The 25,431-nt window shown below is 41.9% G+C and overlaps 1 protein-coding gene across 1 annotated transcript in view; it reads left to right on the top strand.

Annotated features, from left to right (window-relative positions):
• Positions 1-25,431, top strand: part of THSD4 (thrombospondin type 1 domain containing 4) — a 691,206-nt gene that overhangs the window by 314,638 nt on the left and 351,137 nt on the right. Inside the window, exon 7 of the mRNA XM_084897723.1 lies at positions 9,266-9,402. Coding sequence (XP_084753849.1) covers positions 9,266-9,402 — 137 coding nt within the window. The remainder of the gene's footprint in view (positions 1-9,265; positions 9,403-25,431) is intronic.

Below are 25,431 nucleotides of genomic sequence, written 5' to 3'. Positions count from 1 at the left end.
ATCAGGGCCAGTGCTTTGGTTGTTGGGGGGCATCGCTGGCCTGAAAACCACCACAGGCTCCTCGCCCACGCTGTCCCATGCCCCAAGGGAACCCCCACCCTGACCCAGGACTCTTCAGGGCAAACCAGCTGGCCCCCACACATGCACCAGGCTTCTATCCTATCTAATAAAAGATTAATATGCAAATTGGCCATCACTCCAACACACAAGATGGCTGCCCCCATGTATACACAGGGTCGCCACCACAAGATGGCCAGCAGGGGAGGGCAGTTGAGAGGGACCAGGCTGGCCGAGGATGGAAATTGGGAGTGACAGGGCCTGCAGGGAAGGGAAATTTTGGGGGGTGGGGGTAAGAACCCAGGGCTTCAGGGAAGAACAATTAGGGGGGCGACCAGGACTTCAGGAGAGGGCAGTTAGGGGCAATCAGGCTGGCAGGGGAGCTGTTATGCATCAATCAGGATGTCAGGAGAGTAGTTAGGAGTTGATCAGGCTGGCAGACAGAAGTGATTAGGGGCAATCAGGAAGGCAGGCAGGCGAGCAGTTGGGAGCCAGCAGTCCCGGATTGTGAGAGGGATGTCCGACTGCCCATTTAGACTGAATCCAGGTAAGATCGGGCCTAAACATGCAGTCAGACATCCCTTGAGGGGTCCCAGATTGGATAGGGTGCATGCTGGGCTGAGGGACACACATCCCCATGCACAAATTTTGTGTATCTGGTCTCTAGTATAATTATAAAATACTTATAGGAACTGTAAGCCACAAAGCTGCAGTAGGTACAGGGGTGGGTCTCGGCCCATCCTCTGTGCCCCCACCTGGCCCCTTCTGCTACAGCCCCTGGTCCTGTCTGAGGGCAGTCCCGCTCCCACTGCAGCCACTCCCACACACTGATGGCGCTAGCCCTGCTCGCACCCACTGATGGTGCAGAGTTTGTGGCCAGTGCCAGTAGTGCATACAAGTGGGGCCAGGTCTATCAGCTCATGAGTGGCTGCTGCCCCAATTGCCTGTCAGGAGCAAGGGGAGGTGATGAGAGATGACAGCTGCTGCTCACACCTGCTGATGGTGCTGAGTGATTGGTACCAGTGATGGCTTTTGGCAATGGATGCGAGCGGGACCAGCACTGCCAGTGGATGCAAACAGTGACCCTGGCACTAGCAAAGGTGCGAGCAGGGCCAGTTCTGGCAGCAGGTACAAGCGCTGGGCGGGACCTTAGTGCAGGAGAGCAAAGAATTTTCAATAACCACCAGGGGATCGCCCCAATGACAGTATTGGCATTCCCCCTTAGTCTGGCACCCCCGCTCACCTGCTCCACCATCCCATCATGGCCAACACCTGCCATGTTCCACACTCGCCCCCTGGTGGTCAGCATACATCATAGCAACTGGTTGTTCATTTGTTCCAGTTGTTCTGCTGTTTGGTCTATTTGCATATTAGCCTTTTATTATATAGAATATGCCTTTTGCAACTGGCTTCTTTCATATAGAAAAAATATAGAATATGCCAAAAAATGATATACTCACTTTGAACAATTATAAAGGCAGTGTTTATTAAAATACATTTCATTTTCAAAATTGAGTTATCAGCTGTTAAGGTACTTGTGCATTATTAGGAACACCCTGTAGTTTTATCTGTCATAGCAGGTTAGTTCTTCATAAGTACTTTCTATCGTTGAATAATATACCATTGGGTATTACATATTTTGTTTATCCATTCATTAGTTGAAGGATATTTAGCTATTTTCACTTTTTAGCTATTTTAAATAATGCTGATATGAATATTTATGTAGAATTTGAATGTTATGTATAATTTGAGTGTGAAGATGTGTATTTTCATTTCTCATAGATGTATACCTAGAAGTAGAATTTATGGGTCATATGGTAACTTTATAACATTCTGAAGAACTAATAGATATATTCTAAGGAAGCTCTTCCATTTTACAATCCTATTGCTGTGATTTCTGTAAATTCTTGCCAACACTTCTTATTAGCTTTTTTTTTCCATCAAGTGAATGTGAAGTGGTTTTGATTTATATTTTCCTAATGATTTATATCTTACTGTGATTTGGTGTATACAAATAACTAATGATATTGAGCATCATTTCATGTGCTTACAATGAATTTCTATGATGAATTTTATTTATTTTGTCTTTTGTCACTTGTGCTTTTGGTATCATATCATCTAAGTATAATTCAAGATCACAAAGTTGTATGACTTTACTTTTCTTCTTTTTTTCAATTTATCTTTATTGTTAAAAGTATTATAGATGTCCGCATTTCTTCCTCTAAGAATTTTATAATTTTAGCTTTTACAGTTTGATTGAGGGTGCATTTTAAGTTAATTTTTCATGTAGTGAAAGTTAGGAGTCCAATTTTATTCTTTTACATGTAGATGTGCAAAGTTGTCCCAACATTATTTGTTGCAAAGGCAATCCTTTCCCCATTGACGTGTCTTGGCACCTTTGTGAAAACAATCAGTGGATAAAAAAAATGTAAGGGTTTATCTTTCTGTCCTCATCTGCTGGCTCATCCCCTCAGGACCCACCCTCACCGATCCTGGCCTTGGTGTCCATCTTCTTTCCTCATAGCTGAGCCTGGCTGTGGCATGAAGCCTGGTGTGTCTGGTCCCTCTGCCCCCCTGATTCTCACCTATGGGTGCCACTGGTTTGACTAGTGTTAATGCTCCCTGTAGCCCTCCAGTGCCACCCCCAGCTTGTCAGCAGGAGCAGGGGCTTGTCTCTAGCTTCTTCACTTCTTTGTTATCATCTCATCCAGTGCCCTTAGTAGGTGGAATGGACAGCAATAATAAAATCTATTCAAGTTAAAAAAAATTGTGTGTGTGTGTGTGTATGTGTGTGTGTGTGTGTAGTAACTAAGGAAGATCTAAATAAATGTAAGGATATCCCATGATCATGAATTAAAAGACTTAATATTGTTAGAATGGCAATAATCCCCAAATTGATTTACAGATCTAATGCAATCCTAATAAAAATATCAGCTGACTTTTAATTTTATAGAAATAGACAAGCTGAAAAAATATATATATATATATTAGAGGCCCGGTGCACAAAATTCATGCACAGGAGTCTAGGGGGGGGGGGTTTCTTCAGCCCAGCCTGCACCCTCTCTAATTTGGGACCCCTCAAGGGATGTCTTACTGCCCATTTAGCCCAATCCCACCGGATTGTGACATCCCTCTCACAATCCAGGACTGCTGGCTCCCAACTGCTCGCCTGCCTGCCTTCCTGATTGCTCCTAACTGCTTCTGCCTGCCAGCCTGATCATCCCTAACTACTCCCCTGCCAGCCCGTTTGCCCCCAACTTCCCTCCCTCTGCCAGCCTGGCCACCCCTAACTGCCCTCCCCTGTAGAGTTGATCACCTTCAACTGCCCTCCCTTGCACGTCTGGTGCCTCCCAACTGCCCTCCTTTGCTGGCCATCTTGTGTCCACATGGGGACAGGATCTTTGACCACATGGGGGCAGCCATCTTGTTTGTTGGAATGGTGGTCAATTTGCATATCACTCTTTTATTAGGTAGGACTAGAGGCCCAATGCATGAAATTCATGTGGTGGGGAGGGGACCCAAGGGAGTGGCTAGGTGGGCTGGTCTCCCCTCCCAGGGGTGGCAATGTTCCCAGAGCTCCAAGGGAGTGGCTAGGCTGGCCAGCCATGCCTCCCATGGGCTGCGATATTCTCAGGGCCTTCCGTCCCAGAGCTGTGATGTTCCCAGAGCCCCAAGGGAGTGGCTAAACAGGCCCAGCTGTTCCTCCCCATGGCAGCAATGTTCCCAGGGCCCCTCACGCATGGCTAGGCAGGCCACTACCCCTCCCAGGGCCTGTGATGAACCCAGACCCCTCAGGTGATGTCTGGTGCTGCCCACCCCACCTCACCTTCCTGGCCTGATGAACTGGTACCTTGTAGGTGGTGTCTGGCGTTGCCCGCATGGCCTTCCCTGCCCTGATGGACCCAGACCCCCAGGGGTGGGCCATGGCTGTGCAGTTCCCCTGCATATGCAAATTAACCACCATCTTTGTTGGGTTAATTTGCATACTCACTCTGATTGGCTGTGGGTGTAGCAATGGTATGGTCAGTTTACATGTTTCTTTATTATTAGGTAAGATTGTCTAGTTCTCCTTTCACTTCTGTCAAGTTCAGCTTCATGTATTTTGGGCCTCTATTGTTGACTTTCTGACAGATTGACACTTTATCACTATTATTCTTAAAGACAAATAAGAGCATTTTATATTAATATAAAATGCTTTTTTTTGTCTTTAATAATAATTTTTGTCTTAAAGTCTATTTTGTCTATTATTACTAGCCACTTCAGCTGCTTTTTGCCAGTATTGTCATTGCTTTTGTGACAGAGTCCATTTTTAGAGGCTTTAGTCAACCATTCTGGAAAGTGGAACCTCTGAACTGCCTCTTGAACACTCCTAAAATTTCTCTGTTTTTAAGCCTGCATTCTCCTTTATTACCAAAGTTGCTGTTTAGAAATGCTATCATATAGGTAGTTCTGGTGCTTCAATTCCTGCCTAGAATTAGTTTGGTTGGGTTTGCTGAGTCATTACCGTGGGTTTTTCTGTTTCCACCTTCCAAAATGTTGTGACTGTTCCCTCCTTTTCTATTTTCTTTTCTTTCTTTTTTTTTTTTATCACACATGAAAAAGAGTGTCTTTACTCAGTAGTTTTTCCAAAAGAACAGAGCTCAATGAGTATTTAGATGTTTAACCTGTATTTGAGGGTAAACCCTTTAGCTATTAGCTACTTTATTTTAAATAACTGAAGTTACTTGTATATTCTCTAGCATTTAAAAAAATAACCAGAGATCTTTTTTATTATCAGGGATCCAGATATTTGGCAATGTCCTAAAGTTAATTAAAGATGGTGCTGACATTATCTTTTAAATTTAGATGTGGAATTAGAACATTATGGATTCAAAATAAGAATGATTAGCTGCTTCCAAATCTTTTCACTGCTTGATTTTCCTTGGAACAGTGAGTCCCAAACTTGACTAAGCACCAGAATCACCAGGAGAGTTTGTTAAAGCGCAGGTCACCCAGCATCATCCCCAGAGCTTCTGCTTTAGAAGTTGGAGGTGAGGCCTAATAATTTGTATTTTCTTTTATTTTTTCTTTTTATTATTATTTTATTTTATTTTTTAAGATTATATATATATATATATATATATATATATATATATATATATATATATAATCATTTGAAGTATTATTAGTGGTACATATGTTCCTTTTTCCCCCTTTGACCTCCCTCCCAACTTCCCCTACCCCCCAATACATGCCCTCACTTGTCCTCCCTCCCCCCAGTGTGTTGTATCCATTGATTATGCTTATATGCATGCAACAAGTCCTTCAGTTTATCTCTTATAGCCCTTCCCCCCACCCCCAAACCTCCCCTGCCTTCCCACTGTAGTTTGGCAGTCTCTTCAATGTTTCTTTTCCTCTGTATCTATTTTTTCCCCATTTCTTCTTCTTTTTTTTTTTTAATCTTGCCACTGCAGACTAGAAATAATCATATAACTACAAAAAAAAAAAAATGTTTGAGTCCCAATTTCAATATCCAATAGTTTTGAGTCCCCATTTCAATGTCAAACAGTTCCTTATGTGTACATGTCAGCCATGATATCTGGATGGTAGGCACATGGTGGCAATGCAGGTCCAACCCTCTCTGGTTTACTCCAAGGCAACCTGCAGGGACACACAGCTGCTGACTGCTAGCATGGCCAGGTGTCATCATCTCTGGACTTCCATCTCTTATCTTCATGGTCGGAACAAATCTGTCAATTCCTCTCTCTTGCAGGAATCTACCTGGTCTTGGAGTTGTTTTCTGAAAATATACAAACATATTCTCTATCAAAAGTTAATAAAGGAATCTTTTCTATATAATTGATTTGGGATCCTTTTTATTTTTGCTCTAACATTTTTCCTTTGTCTTATTTAGATATCATGTGTGTTTTTCATGGGTGTCTTGTTATTAGCATTACAAATGAAAATTAATTTTGTAAAGTAAAAATTTTCTAGATGTAATTTATGTATAGGATATTTTTCCTTACATGATATTACCCTACTATTCCCCCCTTTTTTTTGATTAATGGAGGCTTTTGTAAATTTTATAATGCAGTCTTGATAACTTTAAATTTTATTTTTTTTTTTGCACAAAAATATGACTGCTTTAGGTTCATAGGCTTTCAGGTGATGCTGCTGCCTCTGGTCCTACACTGGGGATCTCTATCTGAATGTGTGAAAGTTAAAGGTACTCCCTTGTGGGTGGGGAGAACATTTAGGAAGCAGATGAGAACAGAGAGGGAGAGGAATAAGAGAGAGATAAACAGGGAGGAAAAGGATGTGCCCACTAGCTCTTTCCCATTGCACCCAGCTTGTGGCTATGCTTCTGTTTTATCCATGACAAAATAAAATCATGGCAGAATTTGCTTAGAGGTTGAGTCAACACCTATGAACCAGGAGGTCATGGTTTGATTCCCAGTCAGGGCACATGCCTGGGTTGCAGCCTCCATCCCCAGTTTGGGGTGTGCAGAAGGCAGCTGATCAATGATTCTCTCTCATCTGACCAATGTTTCTATCTCTCTATTCTTCTCTGATATCATTTAAAAAAAAAAGTGCTTAGAGAAACAGCTCCTGGCATCAGAATTATAGCTGCATTAAAGGGAAAAAAGGGAATGAAGTGACACTCCATGAAAAACCTTAAACTGAAGCCCTTCAAATGTAGTTTTATGTGAAATGTTAAAGTGGTTGGGGAGTAGTTCAGGGTCTGGAGAAGTCAGTCCTTGTGTAACTTTATGAGAAGTACTGGTTGAATGTTGCTAAGGCAATAGGTTTTGGGCAGTTTCATTAGGGAGGTACTTGTGCACACTTTGTTATCTCCTAGGACCCCTCCTCCCCTTGTTGCAAGTCTGAGAAGGCAGGGGCATTAAGTCACTCAGGCAGAGGGTCTCACTGAGTGGCTCCTTTGGGCCACAGATAGGAACCCAAACTTAAGGTCATTCCTTCGGGTTATTTTCATGTAGCCATTTGGAGATGCTGCCACAATTATCTTGCCTTTAACCATTTTTGTTGTTGTTATTATTCTCAGAATGTTCTTCTGTGGTTTGATTGTAAATATTGAGAAATAAAATTGGGCTGAAAAGGATAGAGGTTGTTGGGAGGAAGTCGAAAGAGAGGTAGGCGAAAACTCAAAACCCTTGCCTTTCAGACACTTTTATTACTTAAAATACAGTCACCTGGATACTTCCTGCTGTCAGTTTAGAAAGTGAGGATCTGGGAAGAGAGGATGCATGGTCTGGATATAGATAGAGGACATGAGAAAGCAAATTCTAGGAGACTAGTTTTACCTTCAACCTTTCACTTCATTTGTTTAGGGCTATTTTGGTTTTGTTTGTTTTTTTAATATAAAATGATGTTATAGTTTTAGATAATTCCCAGAGGTATCTGATTCTGTGAATTTTTTTTTTTTTGCAAGGTTACCTCTTATATCTTTTGGACAGCCAGGGTAAGAAATCAAGCCACTTGACTTCTAAGATAGAGCTTAGGGTATATAAAAGATTCAATCTTCCCAAATAACCCAGAGGCTCCATGTTATTTCCTGGTAGTGGTTTTAAATGGCTACGGAGGACAAGGAAGTTCACTGCTATGATAATCAGGCAGTCACACAGGGGGAAATATGATTATTCAACCATTGTGTAGGAAAAAGTCAGTATTATCCAATCCAGTAATCAGATTTTCAGACAAAAGCATAACCCTGGCTGAGCATAGCATTTCTTTGTCTGCAAAATCAGTTTTAAAAAAAATCAGTGTGTACTTGGCTTGTCTGTCTCTTTTAGATATGAATGTATATCTTGCCTGAAATTTTTTCTCATTCTTATTTTAAAGGCAACAACATTTCTCTGGAGATATTAGTTGTAGTGGCAATTAATTTAGCCTTTATTGAGCACCTACTGTGTGTCAGGCTTTGTTTGAAGTGATCTCAGAAGTAGGAGAATACAGAGAGAAAGACAAAGGGGGGAAAAAGCCAGTATTCATTTATCCATCCCTTCTTTTATTCCTCAGAGATTTTTAAAATATATATATTTTTATTGATTTCAGAGAGTAAGGAAGAGGGAGAGATAGAAACATAAATGATGAGAGAGAATCATTGAATGGCTGTGGGATCGAGCCTGCAACCCGGGCATGTGCCCTGACAGGGAATTGAACCATGTTCATAAGTTGACACTCAAACCCCAGAGCCATGCGGGGATTTGTTGAATATTTTCTGTGCACCTAGCTCTGGACTGAGTGCTGGGAATTCAAAAGTGAATAAGACAGACACATCCCTGTTGTCCCTCATGACTATGCTTCAATAAAGCTTGGTTAATCCTGAAGCAAAAAAGGTCAGACCAGTCTGCGAAAGGCGGATGTATAGGTGAGGTCAGGGTCCAGGAATGGACCCTGGCTTCCGGGAGGATATGATCTAGGAACAAAAGCACAGTAGATACAGTGCTAACCGAGTGAGGCAGAGGCAGAAGGAGCAGTGAAGCAGAGGCTGGACAGAGGATGTGCTTAGTTGTACAGAACATAGATTTGAGGGAGAACAGTTGGAAATAGGACTATTTATGTTTGAAAAATGTTTTATTCCTTTCCTAGGAGTTTGGGCCTCAACCTAAGGTAATGGGGAAATCACTGAAATATTTCATCATGAAGGAATTATTACAGGAATCTCCAGCCAAAACAACATAAATATAGTATAACTGCATAGAGTTTAAGTTAAAAAATATTAGAACAATAAAATGTGTGCTCTCTATTATTGTTGATATATAAAATATAATTATGACTATAGCAAAGTATCGATGTCTAAAAGAATCTATTATTTGCATGGTGAAATTCTTTAAGAATTCCTTTCTTATAGTCACTCAACATCAAGTCTCTATTATATGCCAGCAGATCAGACTGCAATACCTTCCCTCTCCCATCAAATATGGAGAGATCTAATATACTCACCCAATTTTAAAGTATTTGGTTATAAACATCCAGCATAGGCAAATCCATAGAAGCAGAAAATAGATTGGTGGGGCAATGGAAATAGTCTGGAATTTGTGCTAATGGTTGAACAACATTGTGAACATAATAAAAAATGCTGAGCTTTACACTTTGGTTAAAATGGTTAATTTTGTGTAATGTGAATTTTATCTCAATAAAAAATACAGAAAGAAAAAAGAACCTGTTTTTTAATTTTAATTTTAATTTAATTTTATTTTTTTTGTAGTAAAGGGCAATCGAAAGTGTGAGTTGAACTGCCAGGCAATGGGCTATCGCTTCTATGTACGGCAAGCTGAGAAGGTCATTGATGGCACCCCCTGCGACCAGAACGGTTCGGCCATCTGCGTGTCTGGGCAATGCAAGGTAAGTGCCCCGGGACTGAAGTATCAGGGTGGATGCTTGGGCTGTTTGAGGTCTGACTGCCAGGCTGTGGTCTGCTACCTCCTCCCACACCCCTCAACCCCCCACCCTGGCCCATGGGCCCCTGAACATAAGCTCTGAGAGAAGTGGGAGGAGATGGGACTGTTTAGTCAGCTCTGTGTTTTTTATCTTTGGGAATCACCATGTCTCAATCTGGTATTTCAATTCTTAAGTGATTTATGTTTACACTACTTGCTTCAAAAGGGACACTGATCTGTGCTCATTGTGTCTGGTACTCCTTCCTCCTTCTGGCATGAAGCTTATGGAACAGCCACTGGTGGGTCAGTCCAGAAACCGTCAGCACCCTGTGGCATTTTAAGGGCATGATGTAGTTTATCTTGCCTCCTACCAGATGGGGCAGGCTTCCAAATGAAAATTGTCTCATGCCCTTTACAACAGAAGTTGTGCTTTAAATAGGAAGAGTTTTCAGCCTCTTTGGACTTCTGAAGTCTGTCCCAGGAACTCCCAGCCACACATTCTGCAAACTTTCTGAGCCTGAGAGAATCCCTGTGGGATGCTAACCTTAGACAGAAAGCATCATTTGGTTAAAAATAGGCATCTTAGATGAGAAGGCACAAATCCCACAGCCATAATAATTTGGGTCCAGAATGCCACTCCTCTTTCATCGGTTAATGTAGTAGGTGGAGCGGAGCAGGTAAACGACTGTTTGGAGCCCAGACTGAGAGTCTACCTTAATTAAAGCTCAAAAGCTGGAGGACTGGTTGGCTATCACATCCGAAGGTTCCTGTTCTACCTGACAGGTAAATTGCTACAGTATTTCATATTAGAGCTATTCAAGTGTGATTTCTTAGCAAGGCCTCCCCTCTCAGTATTTTTATAACGAGGAGGTTTCAAATAGGATACAAAATAACTTATCTGGATAGTCTCAGATTGTGAATGAAAGTTAAGAAAAGAAAAAGTTGTTTGCTGTCTAATGTGTGTGAGGTGTCTTTGGAAGAGCAAACTCCCCAAAGAATTAGAAATGTGTGTAGGCGAGGCAGAGAGCATGGTTGCAAGTATAGTGGAGGCCTAAACCTTCTAGCCTCCACTTTTCCACTCCTTCGAAAAAACCACTGGGTTTCACACATTCTCTCTGAGCCTCCCCTTCCTCTGAAAAGACATAACAGAGTTTGTGGCTCAATTGGCCTCTGCTTCCAAATGTTGCTGAGACTAAAATAATGTTCCTTGAGCAATCTGGCTCTTTCTTTGAGATCCTGAATGAACTGCATGGGTTCCTGATACAGGTGCACACTGTTGAGAGGGGTACAGTGTAATGGTTAGAAACATGCCCTCTAGTGCAAGTCCTGCCTCTTCCATTGGTTTGCTTTGTGGTGTTGCCCAACCTCTCTGGGCCTCTGTATGTTATCAAGCTGAGGAGGATGGCACCTACTCTGTCTGTAGTGAAGAGTCTGGAACTACTCTATGCAAAGCCTTGTAACAGGTCTACACTGAGTAAGCATGCTTCTGTGTATCAGCAGTATTGTATATGCCCACTGATGTCCTGTTGTATTTAAGTTTTAATTGCAAAAGTATTTGCTTTTCGGTAGATTACAGAGTTGTCAGATTCACACCATTATTTGGTTGTTGTTGTTAATCCTTACCAAGGATATTTTTCCATTGATTTTTAGAGAAAGTGGAAGAGATGGAGGGAGGGGGAAAGAGAGAGAAACATTGCTGTGAGAGAGACACATCTATTGGTTGCCTTATGTACGCACGCTGACGGGGACAGGGGGTCGAACCTGCAACCCAGGTGTACACGCCTTGCCTGGGAATTCCATTCAAGACCCTTCGATGTGCATGGGCTGACACTCTAACCACTGAGAAACACTGGTCAGGGCTTATACCATCTCTTGAGACAGGTCTCTCACTGCAGTGTGACTCCTGAGGAGTGCAAATTCTAGTTGGGTAGGTCTGGGGAAGACTGGAGTATCTGGTTTTCAGATGTGCTGCCATGTGATGTGGATGCTGTTGGTCTATGGATTATACTTTGTGTAGCAAAGTTTTAAAGGACACTAATTAAAACCTACTAACAAAGGACCAGAAATGTAAATATAGAGTGGTCAAATGATTTGGAAGGAAGAAGAAATGTGATCTCTTTCTACTGGGCAAGCATGTTTTCTTAGAGTTGCATTGAGAAGGTATGAAAGAAAAAGAAATACTTATAAGGACAAGGGTATGCATTCTTACCAATAGATGAAAACCTTTCACATTGTAGGGAAAAATAGTTTGAAGTTTATAATTGCTAAAATGACTGAGACAGACAATCTCAGGGTGTGAGTAGATTCATAGGAATTGGATGTTACAAGAACAACTTTGATATTTCATCCTATTTTCTGTGCTTTTGCCTAAAATTCACTCATTAAAGTTGTTGGAACCACTGACTCTCCTGTCCTCTTTAAAAATTCAGTTTACAATATTCGCAAATGATATCACTGATAAAGGTTTAATCTCCAACATCTACAGACAGCTTATACAACTTAATAAGAGGAAGATAAATGACCCAATTAAAAAAATGGGCAATGGATCTAAATAGAATCTTCTCAAAAGAAGACAGAAGGAAGGCCAAGAGGCACATGAAAACATGCTCAAAGTCACTAATTATCCAAGAAATGCAAATCAAAACAACAATGCGGTACCATCTCACACCTGTCAGAATAGCCAACATCAACAAATCAACAAACGACAAGTGTTGGCGAGGTTGCGGAGAAAAAGGAACCCTCGTGCACTGCAGATGGGAATGTAGACTGGTGCAACCACTGTGGAGAACAGTATGGAGCTTCCTCAAAAAACTGAAAATGGAACTCCCATTTGACCCAGTAATCCCACTCCTAGGAATATATCCCAAGATGCTAGAAACATCAATCAGAAAGGATATATGCACCCCTAGGTTCATAGCAGCACAATTTACAATAGCTAGAATTTGGAAACAGCTTAGGTGCCCATCAGCAGATGATTGGATCCAAAAACTGTGGTACATTTACACAATGGAATACTATGCTCCCATAAAAAGAAGGAATTCTCATCATTTGCAGCAACCTGGATGGAATTGGAGAACATCATGCTGAGTGAAACAAGCCAGTCAATGAGAGACACCACATGACCTCACTTATATATGGATGATAAAGAACATTATAAACTGAAGAACCAAAAGATAGATAATAGAGACAGTAAAGCAACAAGCAGACTGTCAAATTATAGCAGGGAGGTTGGGGAGATCTGGGGGAGATAAGAGATCAACCAAAGGTCTTGTATACATGCATATAAGTACAACTAATGGACATAAAACCTGGGGAGGGAGGGTATGTACAAGAGGAGGGGCATTGGTATATGTACAAAAATAATAATTTAATAAAAAATATATATATTAATAAATAAATAAATAAATAAATAAATAAATTCAGTTTACATAATCTGAAGTACGTTTGCTTCCCAGGATGAGATTCTGTTTACTTTGCATCTTTCAAAGGGTCAATGCCCTTTTCTGAATATTTGATTGGAAGCCCAGAATTCAGATTGATATCTGCTGAGAGAGCTGTCACTCATGGTCAGGACTGTCTGCCTCTGAAATAACTCCAAAAGCCAACAGGAAAATGAATGAAACCCACAAAAGAGACACCAAGCAGAAGAAAGAAAGGCCCAGCCAGCAGGCAGGCAGGAAGGCTCTGCCCAGCGCCTGGTGGGCACCCTATGTGCTTGCCCTCTTGCTGAGGCTCCTCTGGTTTAGAGCCAATAGTTGGGAGAGGGGCAGGAAGAGTGCAGATGTCCTTGAACTGGAGGCTGGAGAAAGCGGAGGTCCCGCTCCAGTACTGGGTGACACTTCTTTTTTTTTGACAAGGACTGAAGAACCTCAAATGTTGGCTTCAGACTCAGGACTGCATGCAGATAGGCTTTGAAGGGAAAGCATTCTGCCCAGTCATTTTTCTAAAGCAGACATCCGGGGCTCACAGAGGTCTTGCCTTCCTTGTCCAGACCCCTTCCCTCTGGACATCAAATAGTAACACCCCGCCCTCTTCAGAGCAGTCTCTGAGACACTTCCAGCCCTGCCCAGTCATTATTACCATTTTTGGGAATGAAAGCATTTATGTCTAATTAACAGATATCACCGTAATAATTCCAAATCTTTAAGCATCACATTAACTGTACTGTAATGTTTTTAACATGATCAGAACTTTAAACTCTGCCTGAAATTTTTTGAATTTTTTATATATTTTTATTTTTTAATAAATCTTTATTGTTCAGATTATTTCAAATGTGATCCTCTTCCCCCCCTCCATTGGTCCCCTCCACCAGGTTCCCACCCCACCCTCTGTCCTTTCCCCATCCCCCATTGTCCTCATCCATAGGTGCACAGTTTTTGTTCAGTCTCCTCCCGCACCTTCACTCCCCTTTTCCCCGAGAATCGTCAGTCCACTCCCCTTCCATACCTCTGATTCTATTATATTCACCAATTAATATTGTTCATCAGATTTTTTTAATTCCCTTGGTTTTTAGATTCACTAGTTGATAGTTATGTATTTGTTGATCATAATTTTTATCTTTATCTTCTTCCTCTTCCTAAATAACCTCCTTCAGCAATTCATATAATTCTGGTTTGGCAGTGATGAACTCTTTTAGCTTTTTTTTATTTGTGAAGCTCTTTAAATGTCCTTTGATTCTGAGTGATAGCTTTTCTGGGTAGATTATTTTTGGCTGTAGGTTCTTGCTATTCATCACCTTGAATATTTCTTGCCATTCCCATCTGGCCTGCATGGTTTCTGTTGAGAAATCAGCTGACAATCGAATGGGTGTTCCTTTATAGGTAACTACCTGCTTTTCTCTTGATGCTTTTAATATTCTCTTTGTCTTTTGCTCTTAGAATTTTAATTATGATGTGTCTTGGTGTGGTCCTCCTTGGATTCCTTTTGTTTGGGGTTCTGCAGGATTCCTGGACTTGTAAGTCTATTTATTTCCCCAGGTGGGGGAAGTTTTCTGTCGCTATTTCTTCCAGTATTCTTTCGGTATCTTGCTCTCTCTCTTCTTCTGGAATCCCCATAATTCTGATGTTGTTTCGCTTGAAATTGTCCCAGAGGTTTCTTACACTATCTTTTTTTTTTTTTTTTTTTTTTAATATATTTTATTGATTTTTTTTGACCCCCTCCCTCCCTCCCACACATCCCCTCCCTCCCCAGAGTTTTGTGTCCATTGGTTGCACTTATATGCATGTATACAAGTCCTTCGGTTGATCTATTATCTCCCCCAGATCTTCCTCCCGTCCCCGCTGTAACTTGACAGTCTACTTGTTGATATACTGTCTCTATATCTATCTTATGGTTCATCAGTTTATAATGTTCTTTATTATCCACAAATGAGTGAGGTCATGTGGTGTCTTCAACTTTCTGGATTCTCTTATCTTCTCCCTTCTGCAGAGGAGTGTCCTCTGGCTCTTCGTGTTCTAAGTTTTTGTCTTGATTCTTGTGATCTTCCTGTCTGTTTTTAGGACTTTGTATAATATTTTTTATTTCAGACAATGTTTTCTTCATTTCTTGTTGATCCCTTATTATTTCTAGTTGCTCCCTTTTCATATCCTCATAGGTCTCATTTATTTTATCGGCCTTTTTTAGGATATTCTTGAATAACCTTATAACTGTAGTTTTGAACTCAATGTCCAATCTTTTCTCTTCCTCCATCTCCTTCTTTTGTCTCCTTCCTCTTGTCTGCATTTTAGTTGTTTCCCTGATTTGATGGAATAGCTTTGTGTTCTAGGTGTTCTGGTAGAGCCCAGTAGCACAGCCTTCCCAGTTACCTGCGGTGGACAGTCTTGATGTAGCCCTTTGTGGGCTGTGTGTGCAGTCTTATTGTTAAGCCTTGCTTATTGTTGGTATCACTGGGAAGCGTTGATCTCCAAGCCAATTGGCTGTGAGGATGAGCAGAGTCTCAGCTAGGAGGACTTCTGTACTCCACTTGGATAGGGCGGGGTCTCGGGGTGGCTCAGACAATCTTTGGTTCCCTGTCAGTCTGGCCTTAGAAAAGACCTGTTCTCGGAGAGTTTTGGAAGATTGGTTGCAGACACGCGCAACCTCTTTGGTAAAGGCACAGACAAGCTTTGGGTTCCTGCCAGTCCCTCCTTAGAGAAAGCCAGCCTCTGGGAGAGCTTCTGTGCTCAGCCAGAGATGGGGCGGAGTCTCGGGTTGGTGCAGACAAACTTTGTTTTCCCTTGAGCTCCTCCCCAAGTCCCTCAGTAATGGCCTCTGGCTTCACACACCTCCACGAGATCTCTGCCCACTGCCTGACAGTCTGGCCTCTCCCTGTCTGGGGCCATCTATCAGAGCAATAGGCTGATTCTGTTTTCCTCTCGAACAAGAAAGCCAGTTGTGTGTTAGCTGTCCGCCCTCTCCGCGCACCAGGAGTAAGCCAGTAGCGAACTCAGCCCGGCCCGCCCTCTCTGCAAGCCGGGAGTAAGCCAGCAGCAATCTCTGTCCAGCCCTTCCCCTCCCCGCGCGGAGTAAGCCAGTGCCTTTTCGTGCGCACAGTTCTCTGTACCTTCACAGTTCCTGAGGTTCAGCGTGCCTTCTCTCTCCTTCCCAGATGGCAGAGCCTCCTCTCAGCTAGCCGTCTGGCACTTCAGGGCAATGCCTCCCCTGTTTTTCAGTTCTAAATTCAAATTTGTTGTGGTAGGCTGCATTTGGGTGTCTACCCTATGCCTGCATCTTGGTTTCTCCTCCAATTTTTTGAATTTTTATAGTTAAATGTGTATTTATTATTTTTGCTCACTATTTAATACAAATAAAGAAAACCTTGCCTTCAAAGGTTTAGCAGGCATTTGAAAGAACAAGGTCATTTGGGTAATGACTACCAAAACACTAACCTTCACTCCCTAGCCTTCTAGAAACTTCAGGGCTCCAGAGCCAGATGATATGGAGTCAGAATCACTGTGAGATCCACCCCAAAATGCTGCTCCTTTGGTGGTAAAGGAGCAGTCCTCTGCATTGCAAAACTGATGCATAACCTCAAAGGAAGATGTTGGAGCTGATGCAGGCTAGCAAGGCACTAGAATCTGCATGTGCCAGACACTGCTCTGTGCCTTACTCCACAATTGTTTCATCAGTCCATTTGTCTTCAGAATCAGTCCATCAATAGGAATTTTCATCCCTGTTTTACAGAAGACTGTTGAAAGGATGAGATGACTTGGACACACTAAGTTAGGGGTGTCGAACTCAATCAGAGAAGGGGCCAAAATCTAAAATCCAGCCTAAATCGCGGGCCTTTACTGAACAGTCATAAACTGACAATGTCATAAACTGACAGCGGAGTGCAGTGATGACAGCGCTGTGCGGGCCACATTGCAAGGCCTGGCGGGCTGGATTTGGCCCGCGGGCCTTGTGTTTGACACATGTGCACTAAGTGCTGCATAGGGGTTGACTATTAATATTGACTTTTAAGCCCTACCTGGCTCAGTGGAAAGAGCTAAGGCCTGGGGACTGAAGGGTACTGGGTTCGATTCCGGTCAAGGGCATGTACCTAGGTTGCAGGCTTGATCCCCAGCCCTGGTTGGGTCATGTTGGAAGGCAACCAATTAATATGTCTCTCTCACATCAATGCTTCTCTCTTTCTCTCTCCCTTCCACTCTCTCTAAAAACCAATGGAAAATACCCTCAGTTGAGAATTCCAAAATATTGACTTTTAAAACAGAAAGTGTCATTTCTATTTAATGGGAGAAACCTATGTGCTTCAGGTCTCCCCAATTCTGAGTTTATTTTTCTCCCTGCCTCTTTCCAAAAAAGACTGTCTTTCTAAAACACACATCAGGACATGCCTCTTCTGTGCTTAAATTCCATCTCTGGCGCCCCAGTGCCTATGGAATAAAGGCCAGGCCCTTCATCACTGTCTGCTGCCAGGCCTCCCTGGGCCCCCAGGGCTGGCCAGGCTGCAACGTGTTTCTCCGTGACCAAGCAGGCTGCAGGCTGTGCCTCCAGGGGAATGCACACTCTGTCCTGTCAACCTGGAGTGCTGTGCTGTGCCCGTCCCATGAGCTCTGTTCAAAAGCCCTGGCTCACCCCCTTGTGTGCTGTTCTATTCTTCTGTTCCCACTTCTTGTAGCTATTTGTTCCCATCACCCCTCCTGCCACCCAGCCATCCGGGGAGCAATTCCAGGCACTTAGCTTTAGCAAACTGAGTAAGTGAGTCAAGGTATTTGATGACTCAATCTAGTGGATTTCAGCAAATGCAATTAGTCTTAAATGTAGCACAGTCTCAGTTTGGGCTGGAATGAACAGTTCAGTGCAGATAAAACAGTGGCATTAAGTCCCCTTGGCCAAATCCTCAGAACCCAATGTCTTGGAGGTTAGGGAGTTTCTTGGCATCCAAACTCGTGTCTCTCTCATCTCATTTTTAATTTTGCTCATTCTGAATTTCCTGAGTCCCTTCAGAGCTAATACAGGACAAACCTAAGTAAGTGTGAGTGCATGCTCCCATGGCACCTTCTGTTGAGGGGAAAGGGCCCCTTCTTCCCCCCACTTCCTCTCTCCTTCCTAGTCAGTGCCTCCCCAAGCAGGGCACACCTGTGGCCTACCCTCCAAGCACACTGCATGGGGCCTTTCATATCTCCTCAGCCGGAACATCACTAGGCTTCCATCCAGACACATCAGCAGACAGTTTCAGATTTATTTCATAAATTAAAGCAAGGTAACTGTTTCTGAATATTCTGAGACAAATTCTGGACCTGTGCGTGGCCCTGACTAGGCATCTGTGTGTCCAGTGGGTGTTCAGGCACCAGATTTCCATCCTCCTTTTTTAGCAACTGCTGCTCTGCTGTTCAGAGCCAAACAGACCCTGCTCTTTTGCCTGCCTGATTACCCTAAGTTGCTTTTCCAATTTCTCTTGGTTAGATGCTTTATTTTATGGACTTTGCTTAGAGTTCTGTCATTACTTGAAGGAGACTTAGAGAATAATGACTTTAGGTGAGGTTTCTCCCCTTCCCTAGACATTTGCATAGTTCACCCTTGAAGCAATGTGGAGAGCTTTTACTTTACTTGAATTTCAAGCTAATGTGACACTTTGTGGACTCCATCTTGTATTCCTATCCCCATCAAACTGTGTTCTAAAAGTCTTTCTGCTTGTGACTATTAAGATGCTATATTTTAGTTATAGTTATTGTATTGACATGTGCCTGAACTTCTAAAAGAGAATGAGTGTTGATATATTTGTATCCATAGTGCTTAACATATGAAAGTTATTCAATAATGTTCTTAAAATAGATGAGTGAACAACAACAAAAAAGTCAAAAACTGATTGTGAAACCTCCTTCCTGTAAGAATCAAGAATAGGGTTAACAAAGTATTGACATTTTAGAACCCAGGCCCTGTTCTCAAGACCTCTTCTAAATCTAAAGTGAACCTGATGAAATTTACCTGATTGCATGAACTTCTTTTCAATTATCTATGATTTTTCTCATTTTTAAACATTGGGACCACTACCTGACATAAAAACTCTGTTTTGATTTATTTAATATGTTTATTGATTTCAAAGAAAGTAAAGGAGGGAGAGGGAGAAATAGAAACATCTGTGACGAGAGAGAAACATTGGTTGCCTCCTACATGTCTGGGGGTCAATCCCAAAACCCAGGCATGTGCTCCACCCAGAATCAAACTATGACCTCCTGGTTCATGGGCCAACGCTCAACCACTGAACCACACCAGCAGGGGTTGTTTAGATTTTTTTATTAATACGTACTTATTATTATCATTATTGATTGTCTATTAATTAACAACAAAAGCAATATATAATTATTAATTAATTCAACAAATAATCTTAACTGCTTGTTGCCATACACTGGGCTAGGTATTGTAGATAAAACAGTGGAAAAGATTAACATGGTTCCTACCCACATTGAGCTTAAAATGTAATGGAGAAAGTAATAAAGAGAAAAGGCCAGTTAACAAGCAAGAATTACACATTTTGGTGAGTGTTTTGAAGTTAATTAGAACTGAAGCAGTGAGCAGTGGTAGGGAGACTCACATGGATTGTAGGGGAAGGTCTCCAGGGAGGGCAGGTGGAGGTAACAAGTGGAAGCAAAACTACTTACGGACCTTGCAAACCCTGGGATTTGGAGAAAAAGTAGACCAAGTCTCCAGCCAGGACCCAGTACATGTGCAGTACTCAGGAGCTGGCAGATGTGGGGGTGATCATTTTGTGCCTTCTCCCTTCTCTCTGCCTGTTAATTGGGCCTCCTCCTGATGGGGCCATACCTAGTTCCTCCTTGGTGCCCATACATCTTCTTGAACACATGCTGGCATTGGCAATAGAAAGCCCTCCACCGGCTCCATTCAGTCATCCTCAAGGCCCAGAAAGACTGCCCTGGAAACTGGATGAAATAATGGATCAATAGCAGGGTTGTGGGTCAGAGATCTCTAGTACTCAATAGAGAAAAGAGGGGCTGCTCAGTAAGAGGGGCTAAGATGTTTAAAGTTCCAATCCACCCCTCCTGGTGGCCCTCCTACATCAAAGTGTCAGAAGAGAGAGAAATTTAGGGTTCCTCCACACTAGGTTTCCTTAAATGGGCAGCATTCCCTCCAAAGGGAACTAAAGAAGTGTTCTCTCCAGATTGGCAGGGCTGGTGACTGGACTGGGGCTGAAAAATGGTAGGAGTTTCAGCAGAACACACCATCCCTGCGCCTACACCCAACACAGACTGGAAGCCCCGCCTGAGTAGGCTCCATTATGGCACACACACTGCAGAGTGGCACAGTGCTCACTATGTGCCTGCTTAGTCCAAGTTTCACAGGCATAGAACAGAATTCCCGGGGTGCAGAAACGAGTGCTGCATACAGAAAACACAGGCTCTCTATCAGACTAGCAAGGCCACGGGAGCAGTGGCCCCCTTTCTCTTTGGTCCCTGTGCACATTCTTGCTAGTCAGCTCATGCTCTTACTGGTGACACTGTCATAGGATCAGACTTTTTTAAAACGCAAGCTGTTAAGCCTGATGATGATTCCAGCAGAGCCAGGAAGTTTGAGCAAAGACAGGAGGGAAAGCCCATCATCCTAACAACAATTTAGGGCATCTCAATTAAATTTCAGCCAGAGTCAGGGCAAACCAAATTGTGAATAGCATTGCTAGTGTGATAGAAAAGCCTTAGAAACTATCTGGAGGTTTTGTAGGTATGTATGTATTTCTACCTATCTAGGTAGAAATAGGTATTTGATGAGAAAAGTGCTATATGAAAACACTTTTTTTTTAATCTTATCTATACTAATAAAAGGGTAATATGCTAATTAGACCAAACATTTTCCAGATGTCCTTCCAGACAAAACCATGGTGGTGGAGGCCAAGGCAGAGGCAGTTAGGGGATATCAGGCCAGCAGGGGAGAACAGTTAGGGGGCAATCAGGCCAACAGGCAGAAGCTGTTAGGAGTGATCAGGCCGGGAGGGGAGCAGTGAGGGCATCAGGCCAGCAGACGTAGGGGTGGCCATTTGTTCTCCAATGGTTGAAACATCTAATAACCCTGCCAGCAATGTCTGAGGTGGTATGCTGAACTATATTGGGATTTTTGCCAATCCCATTAGTGAGAAATGGCATTTTGAGTAGTTTACATTTGGATTTATCTTATTTTCAGTGAGGTTGAACATCTTTTCATGTTTAAGAACCACAGGGCCTGGAATAAGAGGAGGGAGGGGGCACAATTTAAGGAGGCATTAAGTTATATGAAATTCTCAGGATCTTCTTAAATTTTGTGCCTTAGCCACCTCGCCTGCCCTATTGGAGACCTAGCTCTGAAGAGCATGTATCCTTTTGACCCAGGAACCCTTTTCATTCTTGTATGTGATCTGTTTTTATATTTAGTTTGTTGATCTTTCTTAATTTGGAAATGAAAGAATTTTTTATTAGATATATTGCAGGGATTTTTTTTTTGTTTGTTTTGCCTTGTTTTTAGGTAGTTTTTTACTTATCTGCATGGGGTTTCATTATTTTTGTCATGTATTTTTTAAGTGGTGAATTTAGTAATGTTCACTTTTATCACCCTACAGTTTGTGCCTTAAAAAAGATTTTTTCTGCACTCCGAAGTAAAAGGAAAAATTCTCCTGTGTCTTCTTTCAGAAACTGACTCTATGCTTTTACATTTTTACATTTTATATTAATCCATTTTGGAATTTACCCTAAGGTATCTATCATGTGAAGTACGGATTCAATTTTACTTTTTTTTTCCAGCTGGTTACCCAGTATGCCTTTACCATAATAGAATAAATCTTTCCCATGCTGTTTTGGGGCTTGCTCTTTATTATTCTTGGTATGTATGTAGATATGTCTGTCTGTCTATCAGTATGTATGTATATGTGTATGTATGTGTGACGGCTTCCTAGTCTATTCCATTAGTCTACATGTTGAATACAAAAACAAACATTTTTGACAGAAATAAAATATTGTGGCATTTAAATTTATGCAAGGTAAGCTTGCTCTTTGCTTAGAGCTCAGGCACTCATGGTCTTCAGATGCAAATGGTTCTTTGTTTATCACTTGGAAAAAAACATCTGTTTTTAAGAGATTAACAAGACTTCATATTTACAATAAGTTTTTACTTAATTGCAAAACTTATGTTTCATTAATTTTTAGGACTGTATGGCAGAAGTCACAAATATGAAGATTACTCCAAATGACAAAATTGGTAGATAGATTAATTGAAAAATACACACAAAAAATTTTGTTTTGCTTTTCAGAACAAAATGGGTGGGGGTTTGGATTGCTGGTACCATTTTCTGTCATTTAGAATATGGGCAGTATCTTCTATGAGTTTAATTTTATACAGATCCTACCAAACTTTTTATAATTAATCAACCCATCTCTTGATTTTACATTTTCCCCTACTTATTTCTCTTATCTTGTTTTCAAAGTTATCAGCAAAAAACTAGTAATTGTAGCATTTAAAGATATAAACCTATCTCCTAACCAAATCCTGGAAGGATGGCGGTAGAAAAGACGCTTTTTGCTCTATGTCCAAACTCACCCAAAAGGACTAAGAAAGGAAGATCAGTATTAACCATGATTGCCATTCAAAGGGAGTGAATATAATCATATATGTAAAAAGACCTTGGATTCAAACATTTGGTATCCAAATACTAGCCTTGTTTTCCCAAAACTTGTACTTGGCAAAACCTTCAAGTATGCTTGTCAATCTTGAGAGAGCTAGGATGAGCTTTTACTAGGTGAAAAATCTTTATCTTTTGGGTTTCGAATCAGTTTCTAAAAGCCTAATCTAATACTTCATACAATGAGAGGTTTCCAGTATACAATATAAACAAAGTACAGTGTCTGGTGTACCAATGGTGTTTAATGTATTCTTGCTAATATTTCTCACATGGTAAAAAGAAAAAAAAATAGTTCTAAAAAAAAAATAAAATAAATTTTTAAGCCCTCTGAGTGAGGCTAGAGAACATTCACTGTTTTGTAAGAAGTATGTGTATTGTCACTTTTCCAGTTCTTATAGATTATGTAGTACAGTATCAAGTAAATATGACTTGAATATTCACTTCTAGTGATGACTTTTTAGCTGATACCTTTAGAAGGGCTGTTTAGTATAACTGGTTGATAGTGATATCTAGTGTTCTGTAATGAAATTACATGTCCTTAAAAGCAGCTTCTAAGGAAACTAGGACTGGAGATAGACTAAATAGGCCAGAATTAAAATAAGTGGAAGTGGAGTGATGAAGATAATAATGGGAAAATTTGAGTTAGGAGGGTGATGTATTCTTTTTTAAAATATATATTTTTATTGATTTCAGAGAGGAAGGGAGAGGGAGAGGGAGATGGAAATATCAATGATGTGAGAGAATCATTGATTGGGGATTGAGCCCGAAACCCTGGCATGTGCCCTTGACTGGAATCAAACTTGGGACCCTTTATGCCAAAGGCTGACACTCTACCCACCGAGCCAAATCAGCTAGTTCGAGGAGAGTGCTATCTTCTTAATGACACCAAGAACTGTCAATAACACTTGAGGGATATTGTGTATGAACATGCAAACGAAACCGCTGTTTGCCCTCAGACTTAATTCTGAATCTAGTTTTTTAGTTCAGTCCTCCTTGACCCTTCCCAAATCAGGTGTGTGTTGAACTCACTAACCGAATTATCTTGAGCAGGTCCCAACATTTCTCCAAGACTCAACCCTCTTAAATATAGATATGCTGAAACCACCTCATTAAATTCTAAGAGAATTGAATGTTGTCTTGTTTATAGATTCTGAGCTCAGCTGGGGGGCAGGGCATCATGAGGGCAGTACTGCCAATGACAGTGAGGTAGCAACGTGTCATGGGAACAGTGAGTAACCAGAGCTATGTCCTGATGTGAACATAAAATGTGGCTTTTATGAGGCTCAGTTGAAGGAAATAATTCTGCGTGAAAAGACACTGGGGTTGAGAAAGCTACTGCCCAGCTGACTTGGGTGGGTGCAGGAAAGAAAGATGGGAGGAAGTGTCAGGCAGCCTTGGGAAAAGTGTTTTGACTGAAGAGCTTTAAGAATGTCAAGTGCAAATGGTTTGGCTCTGTGGATAGAATGTCGGCCTGTGGACTGAAGGGTCTTGGGTTCAATTCTGGTCAAGGACACATACTTGGGTTGCAAGCTCAATCCCCAGTGGGGGATATGCAGGAGGCAGCCAATTAATGATTTTCTCTCGCTAGTGGTCCAGTGCATGAAATTCGTGCATTGGGGGGGAAGGGGGGAGTCCCTCAACCCAGCCTGAACTCTCTCCAATCTGGGACTCCTCAGGGGTTTAAACCGACAGTCGGACATCCCTCTCGCAGTCCAGGACCACTGGCTCCTAACCACTCACTTGTCTGCTTGCCTGATCGTCCCTAACCACTCTGCCTGCTGGCCTGATCACCCCCAACTGCCCCCCCTTGCCGACCTGCTCACCCCCAACTACCCTCCTAACAGCCTAAACACCCCCAACTGCCCTCCCCTTCTGGCCTGATTGCCCCTAATTGCCTCTGCTTCGGCCCTGCCACCATGGCTTTGTCTGGAAGGACATCCAGGTCTTCTGGTCTAATTAGCATATTATCCTTTTTATTAGTATAGATTATTGATGTTTCTATATTTCTATCCCCCTCTCCCTTCCTCGTTAAAATCTTTTTTTTTTTTTTCATGTAAAGTGCAGAAGTGATCACTTACTCCGCCACTCACAAGCTGGGTCTCCTTTGTCAAATTTCTTGAGTATCCTGATCTCCATTTTCCACTCTGTAACATGGGCTGATAATGACGTTCACCTGGCAAAGATATGTGGATTAAATGAGCAGATGTGTATGAGGCCCTTAGACACAACAGGCGTACATAGTGAGCATACTCTGTTAACTCTTGTTGCTTCTCGGCATGAAGAGAGGAGACAGAAGCAGAAGATTTAAAACAAGAAAAACAAAATTCTGTTCAGCCCCTGCACACATGACTGATCTCCTTGCCTTTCTACCCTGTTCCCTCTGCATTGAAATCCTTTTTTCCCTCCACCTCTCATTTAGGTCTCCTCTGGGAAGCATTTCCTGGTTCTGGGGATGGGCCATCATTGCTCTTTGTACTATGACCCAGTCTCCACAATTTCTGGTTTTGACACAATTTCTGCTCTAATTAGATTGTAGTGCCCATATTTGTTTTCATATCTGACCTCCCTGATAAACAATAAGCCCCTTGAGGAAAGCCTGATGGAGCTTTAAGTACTTAAGAAATGTTGATAGAATTGAGCAATAGGAGAGGAGAGGAGCAGACAGAGCTTGCATGTATGGCAAATATTCTTTGAATCTGTAATGTGTGGATTTTATTGAACTGTTCTTGCAACTTTTCTGTATGCTTGTAATCCATCAAAATACAGAATTGGAGGGGTGAATGAAAGATTTGCCCTGTTTTATTTATTTATTTATTTATTTATTTATTTATTTATTTATTTGCATTTAAAGCCCTTTTTTTTGGGGGGGGGGGGGAGTATTGAACTAGTTCTGAGACCTGTCGTGTGTTTCCC

The sequence above is a fragment of the Pipistrellus hanaki genome (genome assembly GCF_964339955.1).
Source record: "Pipistrellus hanaki genome assembly, chromosome: 1".
In the NCBI taxonomy this organism is placed as follows: domain Eukaryota; kingdom Metazoa; phylum Chordata; class Mammalia; order Chiroptera; family Vespertilionidae; genus Pipistrellus; species Pipistrellus hanaki.
This window is presented reverse-complemented; position numbering and strand designations above follow the sequence as displayed.